Here is a 17613-nt window from a genome sequence, read left to right as displayed (position 1 = left end):
AATTTACCAATGGGAGGAACATACCTACTCCTAAAAGCTTGAGTTTCATGTTTTTCATGTGCATAATGGAAAATCAGGGGAAGTATAATCACTATTAAGACATCAAGAGATGGTTCCAACCATGTTTTTCATTCCACTGAACTTTGTGGATAATGTGTTACAATGAACTGCAGAGGAATCCCCATAGATACTTTTTGTTTCTTAGTGTCACTGAGGCAAGGGCCTTTTTCTTTTCATGTAAGTTTGTGTCATTTTTGTTTTTAAGTGAAGTCTGTGGACTGGGCCATACAGAGTTGAGTACTTTCCATTTGGGAAATGTGGCAGTGTTTGCCACATAATGACAGCAGAACTTGAAAACCCAAACACTGAAAATTATAATTAGAAGTAAATGAGACCGTGTCAGAAAGCTAAGGCTACATACTACTGTGACAAGCATTGCCCATTTTTCCCTAATGTTTTTCAAATTAAGTTTGAAGAATAAGTGACAGTTCTATTATGCTTTTGCTTTACTCATGTTATAGTTCAGTTAGAATGGCCTGGTTTAGTTCAATACCAAGTCAGAATAATTTCCCATTAAAATAAATCACATCTCTTTGATTTCTGACTGTCAATAGGGTGTAATTAAAATATTTCACTTTTAATAGAGGTTTCGGGAAAAAATATTAGTTAAGCGTTGTCAAATGCTATTTTCAATCTGTTACAGAGTATTCAGTAATACTAAAGGAAAAGTTGTTAAAGAACAGGTTATACAAATAGTAACAAACACTTCTAGTTACTTTATTAGTATCCTGCTAGCATTTTCAGCATTACTCAATAGCAAATATGTGTTCCAGAAGACTCTTTTTTTTGTTTGTTTCTTTACCCACCCCCATTTTGCAGTCTTTCTCTGACATAGCAGATTTTGGTGCTTTTTAGGATAAAGTTTGAAAGCTTAGGCCAGATCTTTTTAATGATTATTTTTTATTTATTTATTTTAAATGTTGGGTAAGGCAGGATATGGGTACTTTTGATGTTGTACTGAAAATATTAAAATCAAACTGATGACTTCTGAGTAACATTGCAAAAAACACCTGTGAAAAAAACAGAATATATAACACTAATTGAGCAGTTCTATAAATATTATAAGTTCTGTGCCTGAACTAGCTAATTAGAAAAATCGTATTTAAAAAAATATATATTTTTGGTTACAATGAGATGTTGCCAACATTTAACAGAAATTTGTTGCTTGTGATCTTTAGGTTCCAACGCTTGCATGTCTTATATTTTTTAATAAATTGCTGTATGCTGTTTAGCACTTTGGGAACAGAAAACTGTTCAGTGCACCATTAATGAGCTTGCCACGGTCTGAAACTGCAACAGAAAAAAATGCTTCTTGTCGCTTTTTTTTTTTGGAAGTATGCTGAGCACTGCGGTAATATCTATCATTTTGCTGCTATTTTTTCTCTCTTCCACACTTAATACCCCAGCTTCAGTAACTTGTATATCTCTAAAGAACAACAAATAAAATCATAAGTCTTTTAGCTTTTCTTGAATGCTTGGAACATCAGTGTGCAGAAAACCATGGGTTCTGTGCACTAACCGGGTTGGGCAAAGCTCAGAAGGTAAGTGTGTTTGCTGTTGCTCAATAGTGACTCCTCCAACAGGTTAATCTTGAGGCCAGACAGAAATCTCAGCTTCTTTATCATGGCTGGCTTGTCTCTCCAGAATTATTAAATAACTAGGGAGAACTTGAAGGAATGTCAGTTAAGGACATCTGTGGGGTAGGCACGTCTGGGGAGTAAAACAAGCTGTGAACAGTAACTGTTAACACCTGCTGAAATGGGCTTTTGATATATTTCAAGGTAAGAGAAGTATAGTTAATATAAACTTTTTAAAAAGAAAGTGGATTTTCATAACCAATGCCTACAGAGCGGCTTTGCAGATGAATATTGTGGAAATAGTAGTAAATATTGCAAGATTTTGAATTGCTTTTGTGCTAAATAAAAGAAGACTTCTATGAGTTGAAATCAATTTACTTTAGACCTTTATCTCTTTCAAACTGAAAAGTTTTAAGTAATTCTTTACTAATTAGTGTCACATGTTTTTGATAGACAATTAAAATACTCCCATGTAATCTTAAGCAAGTATAAACAGCTACAGTGATTTTTATATGCTTTTTTTAACTGATTGGAACAGCGTTTTTAATGTACTAGTAAGTCTTATCCTATGGCAAATTTGTGTTGCCAGAAAGGAAGTTTAGTCAAGTTTTTCACCTGCTGCTTTGTGGAAATAACGTAGGAGTCGCTCTTCCAGTGTATTTGAGAGGAAATGAGGGGGAGCAGATTTTCTTTTCACTTTGAGATAAGCCAGAAGTTCCCAATTGTTGAGGTCTGCTTTCCTAATGAGGCACACCAACACTTGAGCTAAAGCATCTAAGGCGAGCACGAGCTGAAAAGCTCTACTGGGATTATAAATGGACATCTATGCTGCCAAAGTTGGTGGTGAAGAGAAGTTTGTTCTGGAAAGGTCAAGGACAGTTCAGCTGAAGTGGTAGGGAGAATTAAAACAAGTATGATAATCAAATGAAAACAGATATTTTTGAATAAGGTGTTATGTAAAAATAGAAGCTTCACACTTGATGCATAGAGTACGGAAGTAATTTCACTGCTTAAATTTTAAGCTTTGTCCTGATGTGAATACAGAGCAGTATAAGATACGCTGATACTTCTATACTTGCAATTTCAATATGAATTCTCTTGGTATCAGAAAATTTGTTGCTAGTTTACATGATTTTTATTTTGCAAATTCCGAACGAACACTAACCAATGTTTATTAAACTTTTTTTGGAAAAATAGGGAGAAATGGAAAGGACGCGAAAATGCGCTTTCTTGGTGTTATTGAGTGATCAATTAGGTAGTTTAGTTAGAATGTACCAATAATCTTAAAACAGTCAAACATTGTACGCTGAACTTGCAATAGCTGACTTAGATTCCAAAGTGACTCTAGACTTGCACTCAATTTGTATTCTTGTATTGAATACAAGAATGTCCTTAAGAAAGTTTCTAAAATTAGACGGACGTGCAAACAGCTTGACAAAGGCTACTTTTAAATTATTTCCAGAATGCAGAATAGTACTTTCGTGCAGACAACTGAACGCTGTATAACGGGCTAATTCTAAGTTTTTCCTCCATCTTTGGACAGTAGTGGCATTGTAGATTTGTGTACTTTATTACTTCTTTCCCTTCCTTGATTTCCCACCTAGTTCGTAACACTTTCCTTGGACGGCAGAAAACGAAGTTGAATATTTGATACGTAGTCTTCTGCTTATTTGTCATCTGGTAAAACTGAAGGACAGTAATGAGAGATGACTTCAAGCATTAAGTAACAGCAACAATAACACGGAATTGGAAGAAAGTGTTGAGGCTTACAAGAGGAACTGTACTACAAATTTCCAGGAGAAGAATAAGCTTGCAGAAATTAGTTATCTATGTACGTAATTTCAAAGGCTCAGTGTTGTGTAGGACTAGAATTCATAGTCAAAACTTTTACATGGAGAGTGGAGTATGGGCACACTGTCGAAGTTGAATCAAATTGAAATGACTGCTGTGAAAGACTTGAGGTACGCGAATTTAGCGCTTGGTTTTTGCCACTTCATACCATATTCATGCTTAAAAAGTGAGATATGTCATTTTGATAAAGTGAAAAATAAAGTTGTGTGAGCACTGTCATGCGAGTAAAACATAAGAAAAACATAAGAAAAATAAAAAACAGGAGAGGGGTTGAAAACAGTGCAAGTAGGCAAGTAGCGTACAGGGAAATAGGAAGACTCATCTCGCGTTGCTACTTAGTGGCTCATATTATGTAAGATAAAAGTGCAATCAGGGCACCTTTGTTATCAAGGAACTGCATAAAATACACTGGAAAGAACTTTGTGAGACAGCCTGTGTCAGAGAAACTAAGAATTAATCAACTTCCAAACTAGCACTTACCAGGTGATACAAGTTGATACTCATTACTGCTTTTCATCTAATTTTATTCCTGACTGCAGCAGTTCTGAGTTGTCAATTAAACATGTAGAACTGGAGCTGCACAACAGAAGAGCCCACACCCTAGTAGCAGCAGTTAGTGTTAGTCCTACTTCTGATGTCAGTGTTAAGTGGGTTAGAATAGAAGACAACGGATGGAAAAACACTAACTGGAATATACTGTAAGTAGTCTTTGTAGAAATATGGCTCTTATAGTAAACATTCTAGATGTTCTAATGTGGCTTCTCCTTCAAGCAAATCCCTGACATTACTGGTTTCATTCCGCTGGCTGCATAAGCCCTTGCTGTTCCTTATGCTGGTGATGCTAAGAAGTTGCATGTGCTGAATTTTCAACTCTTGTAGCTGACTGATGAAATACTTAGAAAATCTCTTGTCCACATTCCCCTTGCCTGGGAGAAATGCTTTAAGGGAGAAACGGAAATAACCTGTGTTCTGTAAAGTAAGATTCAAAATTCTAAACTTTAATATTATTTTAAGAGAACTTTGTCTTTTGCCAGATCGCTTCTGTCCAGCATTCCACGTTAAAAAGTTAAGAATGGAAATCAAGTTATGACTTTGATCACATGCTTTTTTTCAGTAGGAGAAGCAATGACAGATTCAGACTACTGCTGCTATAATCCACTACAAAACTTTGAATGAGAGTTGGTTGTTGTAACCGCAAGTACTATTTTCTCAGCATTCTGGATGTGCAGGCTACAAGTCCACTATTCGCTTCAGTTCGGTGCTTAAGGGACAAGTTCTGTTGACTACCTGTTGCATAATAAAGACAATCCTATTGTTTCTAAGCTTAATGTGGTATGAATTTTCCTCCTGGCTTGAATAGCCCTTTTTTAGGGGGGGAACAAATATACTTGTTTAAACCATTTTCCTCTAAAATTCAATGTGCTTACCTTAAATGTTATGCATGCATATATAATACACTGTCACAAGCATCACAGGACCATTAATCTTTTGTTGCTTGACAAAGTTAAATGCAATAATGGTCTTGAGTAACTGTCTAGATTTCTGCATCACTTAAGTCAGTGGGATAAATGAAGCAGAATTGGTTATTACCATAAAGTTGCAAACTGTAATTCACTTAATCAGTTAGTTTAATAACCAAATTAAATATACCTACCGATAGTATTGAATAAGTTGCAAGATTATTATAATTGTGCTGTAACAGGTGTTAGATTCTGGATTACGGTGTAGTCTGCAGATACTCATCACTCCAAGATTTTGGGCTCACTAACAAAACTTAATTTTTGTGGGTCTTTAAGAAGCCTTAAAAGCTAATACGTTATCAAGGATGTGCCACTATTGCAGTGAAACCAATACAATATTGTTCTGAATGTTTAAAAAAAAAAAAAGTGATTGACTTAAAACTACCACTGGCTATAGCCAGAGTTGTCATATTTAAAATTTTGTGAAACAAAATTACCTGTTTTGAACGTAACACTAGTCAATAGATTTCAGTCTTTAAATATTTTAGCACTTTGGTCACAAGGCAGGAGTTAGCAATTGGACAGACCACAGTAGCTAGGTTTACTTTATCTTTCTTTACTCCAAAGAGTGATAGCAAAATAATTCTGAAACAGCTGTCCCGTTTATTGATGCAGAACCACAGCTAGGTAGATTGGACACCCAGGTTTAGGGGGTTAAATCCGACTGCTGAAACTTCAGGGGACTTAGTATGGGAGGAAAATACCCAGGCTGTTACAGGAGGTGCTCCCTATTTGCAGTGGTCATCCTTTGTACAGTTTGAAGAAGGTGGCTTTGCTGCTGCCCAGTGCCTCAAAGGTGGGGAAAATATAAACAAAAAGAAAAGCTGTATAAAGAATTTATCTAACTTACTTGTATCATGGAAATACGTGATTTTTTTTTCTTTTTTAAGCCTGGCTTCAATATACAAAGCATGTTAAAGTTCCATAAAGGATTCAAGAGCCTTCTTCTGTGTTCTACTCTAACAGTTCAAGTGCAAAAATGAGGCAAATAGGATGTCCTGCTCTCTAAGATAGTGCCTCACTTGGTCTCAGTGATGTATCAAAACATGAGAGGTTTTTCCAACATAAAGTATTGCATCCTGGAGGTAGTATTTTCTCTAAAACTTTCTAATGAGTATGACTGAATATAAATTTCAATTCAGTTAAGTGTTATGCTACTCCACTTCTGAAGTTGACTAATGTAAAGCAAACAAACAAACAAAACGACCCTGCCCCAGAAAATTCTCAAAAGAAAACAATCACAGAATTACCCAGTACTCAACCCAGAATTCTGTTCATGTTTGTCTACTGGATGGCAAACTACAAAATATTCCAAAACATGTTTAATTTTGTCCATGCTTTACCGTGCTTCTGAAGTGCTCTCGATGTGTGGGTTTTAACACCCAAACGTTAGTCTAATTTGTTAGATTGTATAGGACCATGCTAATTTATCTTAAGTTATTCAGCACTTTGTTTCACAGCTTCAGACTATGGCATAAGAAAATGACAACCCCAGATCCTGGAAAAAATATTTTTACCTATTTGCCACTATAATTCTTCAGTGGATGTCTTAGCAAAGTAGATGTCATGCGTGCTGCATTAACGGTTTAGTTGACAAAATTTTGTGTTGCAAGACACTGCCTTTAAAAGTTATTTTTCACAACTTTTCATGGATGAGGAGGCAGCAATTGGTAAGCAGGCATCTTTCTCTGTAGGCTCTCCAGAATTCACTAGTCATAACGCAGATAAATTTTCACAACAAAGAAAGGTATTGTTTCATCCTTCATGAGAAGTTTTAAGACTGCTTTCAGCAATCTTTCAAATTAAAAGACTTACTAGTTTCATACCACAATTTCAAAGGGGAATCTGAGAGCTGTTTTCTGAACCTCCTTAATCCCAGCATTACGACAGATGGAACTACTACTGTCTGTACACAGTGCAAATTAACAACCTCTTCAATTTATCACCATTTGGAGCTGGATAACGTCAGTATTAGGATTAGTACGTTACAGCCACCGGTCAGACTTAGTAGCTTTAGGACTAGAGTTTCAATTCACAGGCACTACTCTTACTCTCAGTCTAAAGGGAGGTCGCAGGAACATGATGCTACTGTCTGCCAAAATCAACAAGCTAGGAGTTATCTGCAAAAGTGAAAAAACTCTGATTTCAGGACTGGTGATAAGAGTTGCAGAAAGGCAGCTTAATGAATGGGTCGGAGCAGTTTGACTTTGCTTAAAATTCAAATTTTTATGTGGATAAGCTCTGGGTAAGCTGATTTAAAGCTTTCTGCTCTGCGGAATTAGTTGTTTTAAGAACTGAATGTATGATTTTAGAGAAAACAGAGGTGGTAATTCTAAGAAATTAGGTGATGGAGAGTTTAAGCATTTTATTGTCCCACCTTTTGAGGGCTACGTGGCAGGTGAAATTCTTGCCCTGCACAAATTGGTTTTAGAAAGGTACATACAGCAGCGGAGTGACTTCTTAAGTAGGCTGCCTGCACTGAAATGTGCTTGCACTGATGAGAATTTTAGTCTAACGTGCATACATAAGAGTGCATGCAGTGTGAAAACTGAAAATTAATGGATTCAGCCTGTATTAGATATCTTACAGTGAATGTATAGCATTCCCCAAATACTCAAAGGATGCAAGTTTAACTTCTACTGAAATGCACAGAACTCAAAATAGACAGACCCCTGACTTGGCAGCCTGATAACTCTAAATAGCGATAGATCACAGTGATTTTGGCACCTCTTCTGGCAGTTCAGCAGACATCTTCATGGTACCCACCCACCGTGTCCTCGTGGGCTTGAACTTGACAGGCAGAGCAAGTCCAGACTCTCCTGTCTAGGGTATTTACTGGAGCTTCTCCACCCTGTGCTGACCCCCTCAGTGTCCTTACCTAAGGCGTTGGTTTCAAATGGTTAATTTGAAACTCTTACGTTGGTTTTTGAAGGCTTTTACAGTTTACTTGCCTTAAAGTTTTTTCTCTGTAATATTACAATACAAATTTGCACTTAGTATCTTAAACATCGTGGCAGTGAAATAATTCGGCTGTGCAAAGGAAGGCAGAATCTTCTATTTCAAAATTCCTTGAAGTTATTCCTTGTGATTTTGACTAGAGGAAATGGCTTTCAAGTGAGAAAGGTTCTTGCTTTTTTAAATATATATAATTTGGTAGCCATCTGTCAAGTGAGTTTTCTGATTGTTTGCTACAGCTGTCAGAAATTTTTTACACTGATTGACTTGTGTTCTCCATCAAAATGCACCAATAATTGTTTTCTGATAACTAATCTGAGACGTTCTATGGAAACTGTTCTTTATGTTTATTAGGCAGTGTTTGAGTTGACCACTTCTGGCACTAGTAATGTGCCAGCATCCCAATAATTTCAGTCTGTCACAATGCAGAAACTGAGAAATTTAGTTTGTACTTCCATTTAGAAATTTTGCACTGAATGTGCAGCCTTCTCAAAATGTCAATTGGATATTTGGTGGGTTTTCATACATATTTGTATATATGTATTTCATGTGTATATATGTTTCATTATATATTTCGTATATACACATACACAAAAAGGATGTTTTGTCCTCTGTTAGCTGTTTGTCAGCGTCACCAATTTCTTAATGTTAACATCCATTTTGATTGTCATCTCAAACAGAGGATGAACTTTTTTTGCACGTTGCTCCCTCTTCCCTCGTGAATTCATGCCTGCAAGTGAGAGGAAGGTAGCTGAGGCAAATAGGTAATGTGTATTTCCTGGTGGTCAGTTTTGAGACTTCTCAAGTGTAGGTGTGACAGCTACATTATGAAAACACGCTTGGGCGTGCTTTTCAACAAATGTCTGCCTGCTGTCTTCTTAGTTTCACTTTCAGAAATGCTGTCCGTGTTTTGTAAGATCATCTACTAGATAAATGAACGGCGATATATTTTTGATACAGTGCAGATAATAGTGGATCAAGTGTTTAAAAAATTAGAGAACAGTTAAATTGACTGTATCAAGTTTTAACAGAATGCAAAGCTGCAAAAGATTTTCTCCTGTTGCTCATTGTCATGACTACTTGCAAGAGGAGCAGGTACAACTTTTTCAGTCTCCTTTATCAATGCTAATAACTGGATACCTTTTGATTTCTTAGCGTGCTAACTATAGGGATAGCCTAAACTGATTTCTTAACAGAAAACTTGGTGAGTAATTTAAATATTAAATAATACTTCATAGTCTTAGGGTTCAGTTATGTAAGTAGTCCAATTGTTTTCACTTTTACCCTTCATAAGAATTTAAAAATGTAAGTACCTAGTACTATCTGCAAGTCTTTACATAGATCTGAAGACTATGTAATTCTAAACTTGTTTCCTTTTTTAAGGCAGAGGAGTTGCATGTAAAATTGGCACTACTCAGCCCAACAAGTTCAGTTTGTGTTTATCATCTTCTCACCAGTACCCAATTCACTTCAACTTCTCAAAATTTTGTTGTATCGATTGCCTAAACTTTACTCACGAGTAAGGTTGTATTCCTTGTTATGTGGTGATGTATTTATTCACCATGTAGACCACCAAACCTCTGATTTCTTAATTTATGAGATTATAGACTCAGATACAGTAGGGTTAAGCTTCATTACTAATGTGCTATATCATTAAGCATATTGTACTGTATTCAGTTATATCTAGTGAGCTGTGGAGAACCCTCACAGCTACGTTATCTTTCTTAGATAGTCATGATGTAAAGAGGGTTAATTATACTTACTAAAAGCCATGTTATGAAAAAATGTTGCTTTACGTTACTTGCTTGTCCACTTAGAGTAAATTACAATTGCTCTGCTTGTGTTAAATCCAGCATCATTTTGTGGTTTGTGCCCAGTTTAAAAAAAGAGGAGGGGGGAATAGAAGAGGAAAGCAAGTGCGAAGTCAAACTGCAGCACCTACCTTGAGGGTGTATAACATGGAAGATGGATTTTCAGTGACAATTTTTTCTTGGATGTAAACAGAGGAATCAATTACAATGCAAGAAGAAACAAAATGGAGATTTATGTGACAATTCTGCGAAAATCTGGGAGGTTACAATGAGTGCCCTATCCACGAGCAACATGGCACTGACACGTGGTTTTGGTAGAGAAATCATACTTATGTTGCAAGGAAACAAACGTAGTTGGAGTTGTACATAATGCAGCTGCAATTATTAGGAAACTAATTGTTTGCCTTTTTAATACACATAAGAAGTAAAAATTGAGATTTTTGTGACTTGGCAAACCTATTCACACTTCTTATGAACAGTAATTTTCAAAAAATAATAGCTTAGGTGGGTTTAACTTCTAGAATTTTAAAATAAATTAAAAAAATAACACCTTGGCTTCTGTGTTTTAGCTTAACATGGGAATTTCTTATGTGTATGGAATTACTAGTTCTCATTTTTAAAATTTGCAAAACTTCACTTTTTCCCTTCTACTCAGCCAAATGATATTTACTGGTTGGAAGAAAAACAGGGCCACTAGGTGTCATTGTGCACTGAGTAAGTGGAACAAAGTTACTCTGGCAAAAAAAAACTAGTGCATTCGTTAGTCAACATCCAGGAGTACCCTGTCCTCAGCTCTCTTAGCTGCTTACAGCTCTGATTCATGATGCTGGCCTAGAAATCCTAGCCGTTGTCGACTTCTGTCAAAGCAGTCCCTTCTGGTTTTCCAGCAGTCTTGTTAATCACTCCATCTTCTGTGTGTTCTTGAGAATTTTGTCCTTATCCATACTTTGTAGAGACTTGGCTTCAGCTCAAGCAGCAAACAGTGACAACTAAATTCTCGAGTGCGTTTTCAGTCTGTGGACGTTGACTTACAGGCCTTTTTTACATACATAGATTGGATGCTAGAATATAAATCTTGTTTTTAAATCTTAACAGTTCTAAAACTAAATTAAAATCATATTAGAACTTTGTTATTTCACGGGTTTAAGTACATCACAAAGGCCGATACAATCCTGCAATATTGTGTATCTGTTTAACATAGAAGGTGTCTCTTGTATGCCTCTCTCTCCAAATTTTTGAGGAGTGAGTAGTTTGTACTTGGTCTTCTCTTTATTTAACTTTTGCAGCTTCCGTCATATCTATTCTTGCTTTATACATAACTTTAATATACGTATATTCAAATTCATGTCTTTACCTTCTGATATATGGCAGGCTATTTACAAAATATAATCCGTACTTTGAAGATTTCATGCTGCTCTGTCCTAAGCATAAAATACTTATAGCGGATTTTTTTTTAATTAGCTAATGCTAACATCAGTAAAATAAGCCATCATTGTCTCAGTTTAATCTTTGTCAAATCTTATTTTGTAAAAATCAAATTACTGTTACTGTTCAGCTTAATAATGTAAAGCTAATGCTGTATATACAGGAAAATGAAATAAACGAAGTCTAATACCTAAAGTGTTTTTTTTTCTAACCATCAAGTCTCAGTTATATGAATTACAGGTCCAGTTCATCCATGAGACATGATTTTGTGGACCTTCTGTTTTCTAGAGGGAACTTTCGGGGACTTCAATCCTGATTAACGACTATTGGGTGCTACATGACCTAGAGGGCATGCTTTATTCTCTTCTTCTTTTTTTAGGTTGGGGGAAAACATTTTGAATATTTAGAGCAATGAAGCAAAATTTAGACCTGACTGTGGGCTTCAAAAGAGATGCTGTTTTTCACGCACATCATCATGCACTGCTTGGAGGAAATCTGTTCATTTTGATCTTTCCCACGTGTTGCGACTATGATCAGTCAGTTCTGACTATTTTGTTCTTTCATAATGTTAGGATGTGGCCGTATACGTGCGTTCCAAAGGCATTTGTGTGTTTTCAGAATGCTAACTCTTTCCCTCGGAAAAAAGAGTTAAGAAAATATTAAACTTTCTTTTCCAAGGGGGAAGTTGAACAGATTTCAATGATGAGACCGAAAGGCCAGACTGAACATGATGAAGGCATGCTTGAATACTTGGAAGACTTGATAGGGTCTGCACGACTGAAAGAACCTATCCAAACTCTGTGTCGCAGAGTAGAGGTTTTAAATGAACAGAGAGGAGAAAAGGTGAGTCTCATAAAGTTTGGTTTGAATTATAAGTTGAAGATATAAACCTGCAGTGTTTCATTATTAGATCTTTTAGAGAAGAAGTTAACATAAAGACTTGTTGGGTAAAGATTTGGCACTCTTTACAACAGTAGAAGTACCGTGAAACTTAACTCTATTGCATTTGATATTTCTGTCGCTAATAAAAGTGGGCAGTCAATGTCAGTTGCCTTTCTTTAAACACTTACAAAGCCGTTGGCTTCTGATTCCCAAAGGTTTGCATGAGTTGGAACACAAGATTTTACCTGCTGAACATCTCTGATCACATCTGCATGTGTTAAATGCTTCTGCTCAGTGACTGAATAGCAAAACAGATTGGCATTAGCTGAATACATACAGATATAGCCCTGCCTGAGTTGTATTGCAAAATAGCAAGTAGGAGAAGTAGGAGGGAAACAGCACTGCCACCATGATGCACACCCAACTGCACGAGGAAACTTACAGAAAATTAGTCGGGACTTGAGCTGCACAGATCTGTTGCAGAAATTGCTTTCATAGCATCCTACTTATGCATTTAGTTCTAAAAGTAGTAAAATATCAAAGTTCATTCTTATTTCACTTGATGTATCCTTGGTAAATCCTAATATGTTGTAGACTTCTTTCTTTTAAGCTGGAAAGGAAAACAAAAGACGTAGTCACGGGATTTAACTTGAAAGGGGCTAGTGAAAATAGGTACAGACTGTCTGTGTAACTCCTTTTTATTGCTCACCTACTTTGCCTTGGTTTGCCTGAACTGTTCCTAGCATCTGTAGGATTCCTTTTTAGTTTTAAACCACTGTTTGAATTGCCCTAAAATACAGTCTCTGCTCAGGAAATAGTGATCTCTTATTTCAGAAGGTTTGCAGTAATAAATAGACTTGCAGAGTTACTTGTGGGACGGCATCTCTCCAGAGGTGTTATCTGTGTGTTATAAAGGGTCCGGAGCTTATTTTTCTCACGGTTTGTTCTTCTGTCTCCTAGCATTAAAATCAGCTTTAACTGTCTGTTTTCTCTAGTTAAATAGAATTAAAATGGTGGAAAAAGAAAAGGATGCTTTAGAAGCGGACAAGAATAAAGCCATTGAATTTCTTTCTTTGGAAAATAAAATGTTTAAAGAAAAGAATCATATCTGTCAATACTACATGTAAGTACTTTTCTGAAGTTTAGATCTGGCTTTAATGTGGTAGTGGTGGAGTTAAACTCTGCGTCCATATCTGTAATAAGAAATTTTTAGTTTTTCTTGACAGACATATCAGCTATTCAAAGTTAGTTGAATGGTATGTGGCTAGTGATTTTTAGCTTCAAGTGACAAAGTTAATTCTCAAATAATGATAGATCATTTTCATTAAAAACTTAAAAACAGAAGAAAACCTGCTTGCCAGCTTCTTACAAACAACGCTAGTTTGGCAGATTAACCTCTTACAGCTTTATACTTAAAATTAGAAAGTAGATAATTTAAAGATTATTTTTATCTGAAATGTCAATATTGTTTTGAATTAAATTGGCAGTGTTAATGGATATTAGGATATAATATTTGACAATCATTTTATTATCCGTCAGATTGTTGGAAATATATATTCATTAAGAATGTTGATTTTATCGAAAAATGATGTTTTTGTAATACTTTTTTTTTCTAGCTATGACCTACAGAAACGAATAAATGATTTGGAAATGCAGAAAGAAAAAACACAGGAAGAAACAAAAGATATTAATGAGAAGAGCAGCAAACTTGCAGATGAAATGAAAGCCAAGAATAAAGCTGTAAAAGAACTTGACAAGTAAGTATTTTAGGTATGGATTCATAAGCTAGGAGTACTGTGTTTTATATGCTCTGCATATATATGGTGTTAGAATTACCAGGATTTTCAGAAAAAAATCAGATTTTCCCAAGAGTTGGACTCAACGATCCTTGTGGGTCCCTTGAGTCACTTATAGTATACATAAAGATTTTCTGGCATGTATCAAGTGGTATTTTACACAGAAATAAACTTTAATATTTTAATTGGATTGATTTGGTCCGACACTTTGCTTCTCTTAGAGAAATCTGTGTAATATCCACAGTTAACAATAGGAAAATATCTGTTTTTTTATGGACATAGAAGTACATACTTCTTTTTTCATGCTAACTGTACAGAAAAATAATTGGAATTTTGTTTCAGTTTTTTATATACATATCTATAATGCTTAGGTACATGAATGGTAGGTATTTTTCTCTGATTTCCATATGAAACTCTAGTCTTTGAATTGAATTTCCCTACAATGGATTTATCTGGGTACTATTCTTCAATCTGACTACAGTATGAACCTTCTCATCCTCTGAGACCATAGTAATTTGAGAGACGTGAATCACAAATATTATTGTAGAAAAAGATAAAGTTTCTGAAAATGTGTTTAATATTGCTTTTACTAGTTGATCTTTGCTGATTAAACAACATTTACCTGGGGAAAACACTGTGAACACAGTATATGTTAGATACTGTTTTTCGCAAAAACTGACTTAGTATTGTTTTAAATCCTGTGTGCTCACCAAGCCAAGCTCTATTGAAATTATTTTTTTTAAGATACAGAGTAGATAATTCTTTCTTCTTTCCCTTCTAGGAAACTCAAAAAAATTACAGCGTTTGTGGAGGAAAATAAAGCAAAATTTACGGAGTTGGACTTGCAGGATGTTAAAGTAAGGGAAAAATTAAAACATGCTAAAAGCAAGACTAAAAAATTGGAAAAGCAACTTCAAAAGGACAAAGAAAAGGTAGCGTGAGCTACAACTTGTTTTACTTAAAGAAATGTAATTGGTTGCTGTAGATAAGAACATCTTTGTGAAGCTGGGTAAAGGTAAACAAAAAGGACACCAATTCTACTTCATGCAGCAAAGAAAACTTAAAAATGTTTTAAATTTTTCAGCCAGATATTTTCTGTCATTTGGCAGCTGGGGTTTTTGTTTGCAAAACTGTGATGTATTTTTTTTATCCCTTAAATAACTGTTCCTTGCACATATTACTATGGGAGACTGGCCAGCAGTACCAGGCTGTTTCCTGCCTACAGGCAAAGTCAGAAGCTTTCCTGTTGCTTCTCAATTCTGTTGAGTGGTCTCATGTCTTGAAAAGCATCTTTTTGCTATATTTGTTGAGATTACAGGGATATTTCTTGTTCTCAAAGTTTTTACCCTTTTAAACATTTTTTCTGCTCTTTCCTTAGTTAATTACATGAACTTAATGGATATATTTTATCAAGTTGGCTGCTACCATTTGTTTTAGATCTCAAGTCACTCACTGAATCAAAAAATAGCCTTTTGAAAGTAGGTATGAAAGAATTAAGCCTTATTGTGGCTCAAATACTTTTGTTCTTATACGTGAAGCTACAGCTTGGCTCTACAAGTGAACAAGCCTTGCAAGTAAAATCCAGGCCTCTTGCTAGAGCCACGATGCATCTAATCTTTAAAAAAAAAAAAAAAGTGATCTTCATTAATGTGGTACTGCCACACCATACAGGCTGATTAAATTCAAAAGTCTTTGGGTTCTCTTAATTATATTCTTGCCCAGTGTGCCTCTGAAACGTTGAGAGAAGCTTGTCAGTACCTTTAAGGAATCTTCTTTTGAACCTACTCTGCTGTCCAAAAGAAGATAAGATGCCTTGTAACTAGATACAGAATATAGAAGCCTCCAGTATGCTAAAGACGAAATGATAACTGCAAGATGCATGCTGATTACTGGAGCATAAGGCAATCCGCAGGATATGTATTCTCTCTCTATATATATATTATTATATATATATTATATATATGTATATATATACATGGTTCTTCATCACGTCCTGATGCCATTTTCCCTTTCCATTCAGTAGATAGAAATACCAGGCAGAGTCAGCCTATTGGGCCTCACACTTTGGCTTCCACATAGAAATTGAAAGGCGAGGTTTAAAGATAAGGTGAAAGTGTTTTGTTTCAGTGGGAGAGAAAGATAACAATCTTTTCCTTCTGTAGGTAGAAGAACTGAAAAATGCATCCTCTAATAGTGAAAAAAGTGTCAGCGATGCGACATCTAAGAAAGAGCTTCTTGAAAAGGCAAAAGACGAAGAAGAAGAAAAACTCAAGCAGGTTATGAATAGCCTTCAGAAAGAAACAAAAGGAATTCAGCAAGAAAAAGAGGTTTGAACTGTTTTGATTTCGTATGCTCACTGTATTACCCAAGTTTGTTAATAAATTCAGGTAGACTTGATCTTCTATTTAACTAACAGTTTTCATATCTGTTTTCTGCTACTAAAAAGAACGTGCCTATTTTCTCATCTTTTTTTTTTCATATAGCATGATTGGCATAATAAATTCCACAGTTGTCTGTTTCGACTGAATGTAACGTTCGTTTTTGCAGGCCAAAGAGAAGGAGCTTATGGAGTTTAATAAAACGGTGAATGAAGCACGTTCAAAGATGGACGTAGCACAGTCAGAGCTTGATATCTACCTCAGCCGTCACAACACTGCTGTGTCTCACTTAAATAAGGCAAAGGAGGCTCTGACGTCTGTTTCTGAAACTCTTAAAGAAAGGAAAGCTGCTATCAAAGACATATCTGCAAAATTACCCAAAGCTGAACAGGAATTAAAGGAGGTGAGACCTAACTTTCTCATACGTTATTTCTTTGAGTTATAATTAAATGCTGTGATATACAAACCAAAGTCCTACTGTTTGTTTTAGCAGTTATCATGGTGAAAATAAATTAAAAACTTCCTCCAATAAAATAGCATTAAAAAATATGTTTGGATACTCAGTTAACAACTGAAGTTAAGTCTCTGCTTTCAAATGTTTTTTTGCATTAAGAAAATGGTAACATTAAGTACGGGAAATTAAATTCTGTGCATCTCAGCAAGGAAATCAGTTTAAATATAATAATTAGACATGGTGAGGTAAATAAATGGCTATGTTTCGGAGCCATTTGAATTTCACTTCTTGCTCCACTCTCATTCCCCACAGGAAAAAATCCCGATACCTTATTCTAAGCCCAATTCATAAGCTATTGTACCATATCAAAATATACTAAATCTCAGCCATTAGCCATTCTTCTGGTTTTGCTACCTCTCCTTGTCAATAGCTGGTTTCATTGCTTACACAGTCATGAATCTAAATGTCCTTGAATTCAGTAGGTTTTCTGATGCTAAGACAACGTCTTTCTTTTAACCGTTAGAAAGAGAATAGGCTTGAGAAGCTGGGAAGAGATGAAACAGAAGTGAAGGATCTTGTTCGAAATCTGCGTCAAAAAGTAGAAGAAGCCAAAAGTTCTTTAGCACAAAATCGCAGTCGAGGAAAAGTGCTCGAGGCTCTGCTTCAGCAGAAGAAGTCTGGAAATATTCGTGGAATATACGGAAGACTGGTAATTTTTAAAAGGCCATTATAGATTTATTCGTAAAATTTATGGCGACAGAGTATTTTTTGTGTAAATAAGTAAAAGGTAGAATTCCTCAATTCTCTTATTAATTTGGACAGAGTTGCGAATCCTGTGGGCTTGGTATAAATTAAAAAAAACAAACTTCACTATCCTTGGGACTAAGGAAAGGCAGTGGCTATG

The 17613-nt window shown here is 35.6% G+C and overlaps 1 protein-coding gene across 6 annotated transcripts in view; it reads left to right on the top strand.

The window, feature by feature from the left end:
• The window catches only part of SMC4 (structural maintenance of chromosomes 4), a 37591-nt gene that overhangs the window by 7691 nt on the left and 12287 nt on the right, over positions 1-17613 (top strand). For all 6 annotated transcript variants that reach the window (XM_035557131.2, XM_035557132.2, XM_035557130.2 and 3 more), the window contains exons 6-12: positions 11878-12042; positions 13077-13204; positions 13698-13838; positions 14659-14809; positions 16040-16204; positions 16425-16658; positions 17233-17418. In XM_035557131.2, the coding sequence (XP_035413024.1) occupies positions 11878-12042; positions 13077-13204; positions 13698-13838; positions 14659-14809; positions 16040-16204; positions 16425-16658; positions 17233-17418 (1170 nt within the window). The remainder of the gene's footprint in view (positions 1-11877; positions 12043-13076; positions 13205-13697; positions 13839-14658; positions 14810-16039; positions 16205-16424; positions 16659-17232; positions 17419-17613) is intronic.

This window comes from Cygnus atratus, chromosome 9, assembly GCF_013377495.2.
Source record: "Cygnus atratus isolate AKBS03 ecotype Queensland, Australia chromosome 9, CAtr_DNAZoo_HiC_assembly, whole genome shotgun sequence".
Lineage (NCBI taxonomy): Eukaryota > Metazoa > Chordata > Aves > Anseriformes > Anatidae > Cygnus > Cygnus atratus.
Note: the sequence above shows the minus strand (reverse complement) of the source record. Positions and strands in the feature narration are given on the sequence as shown.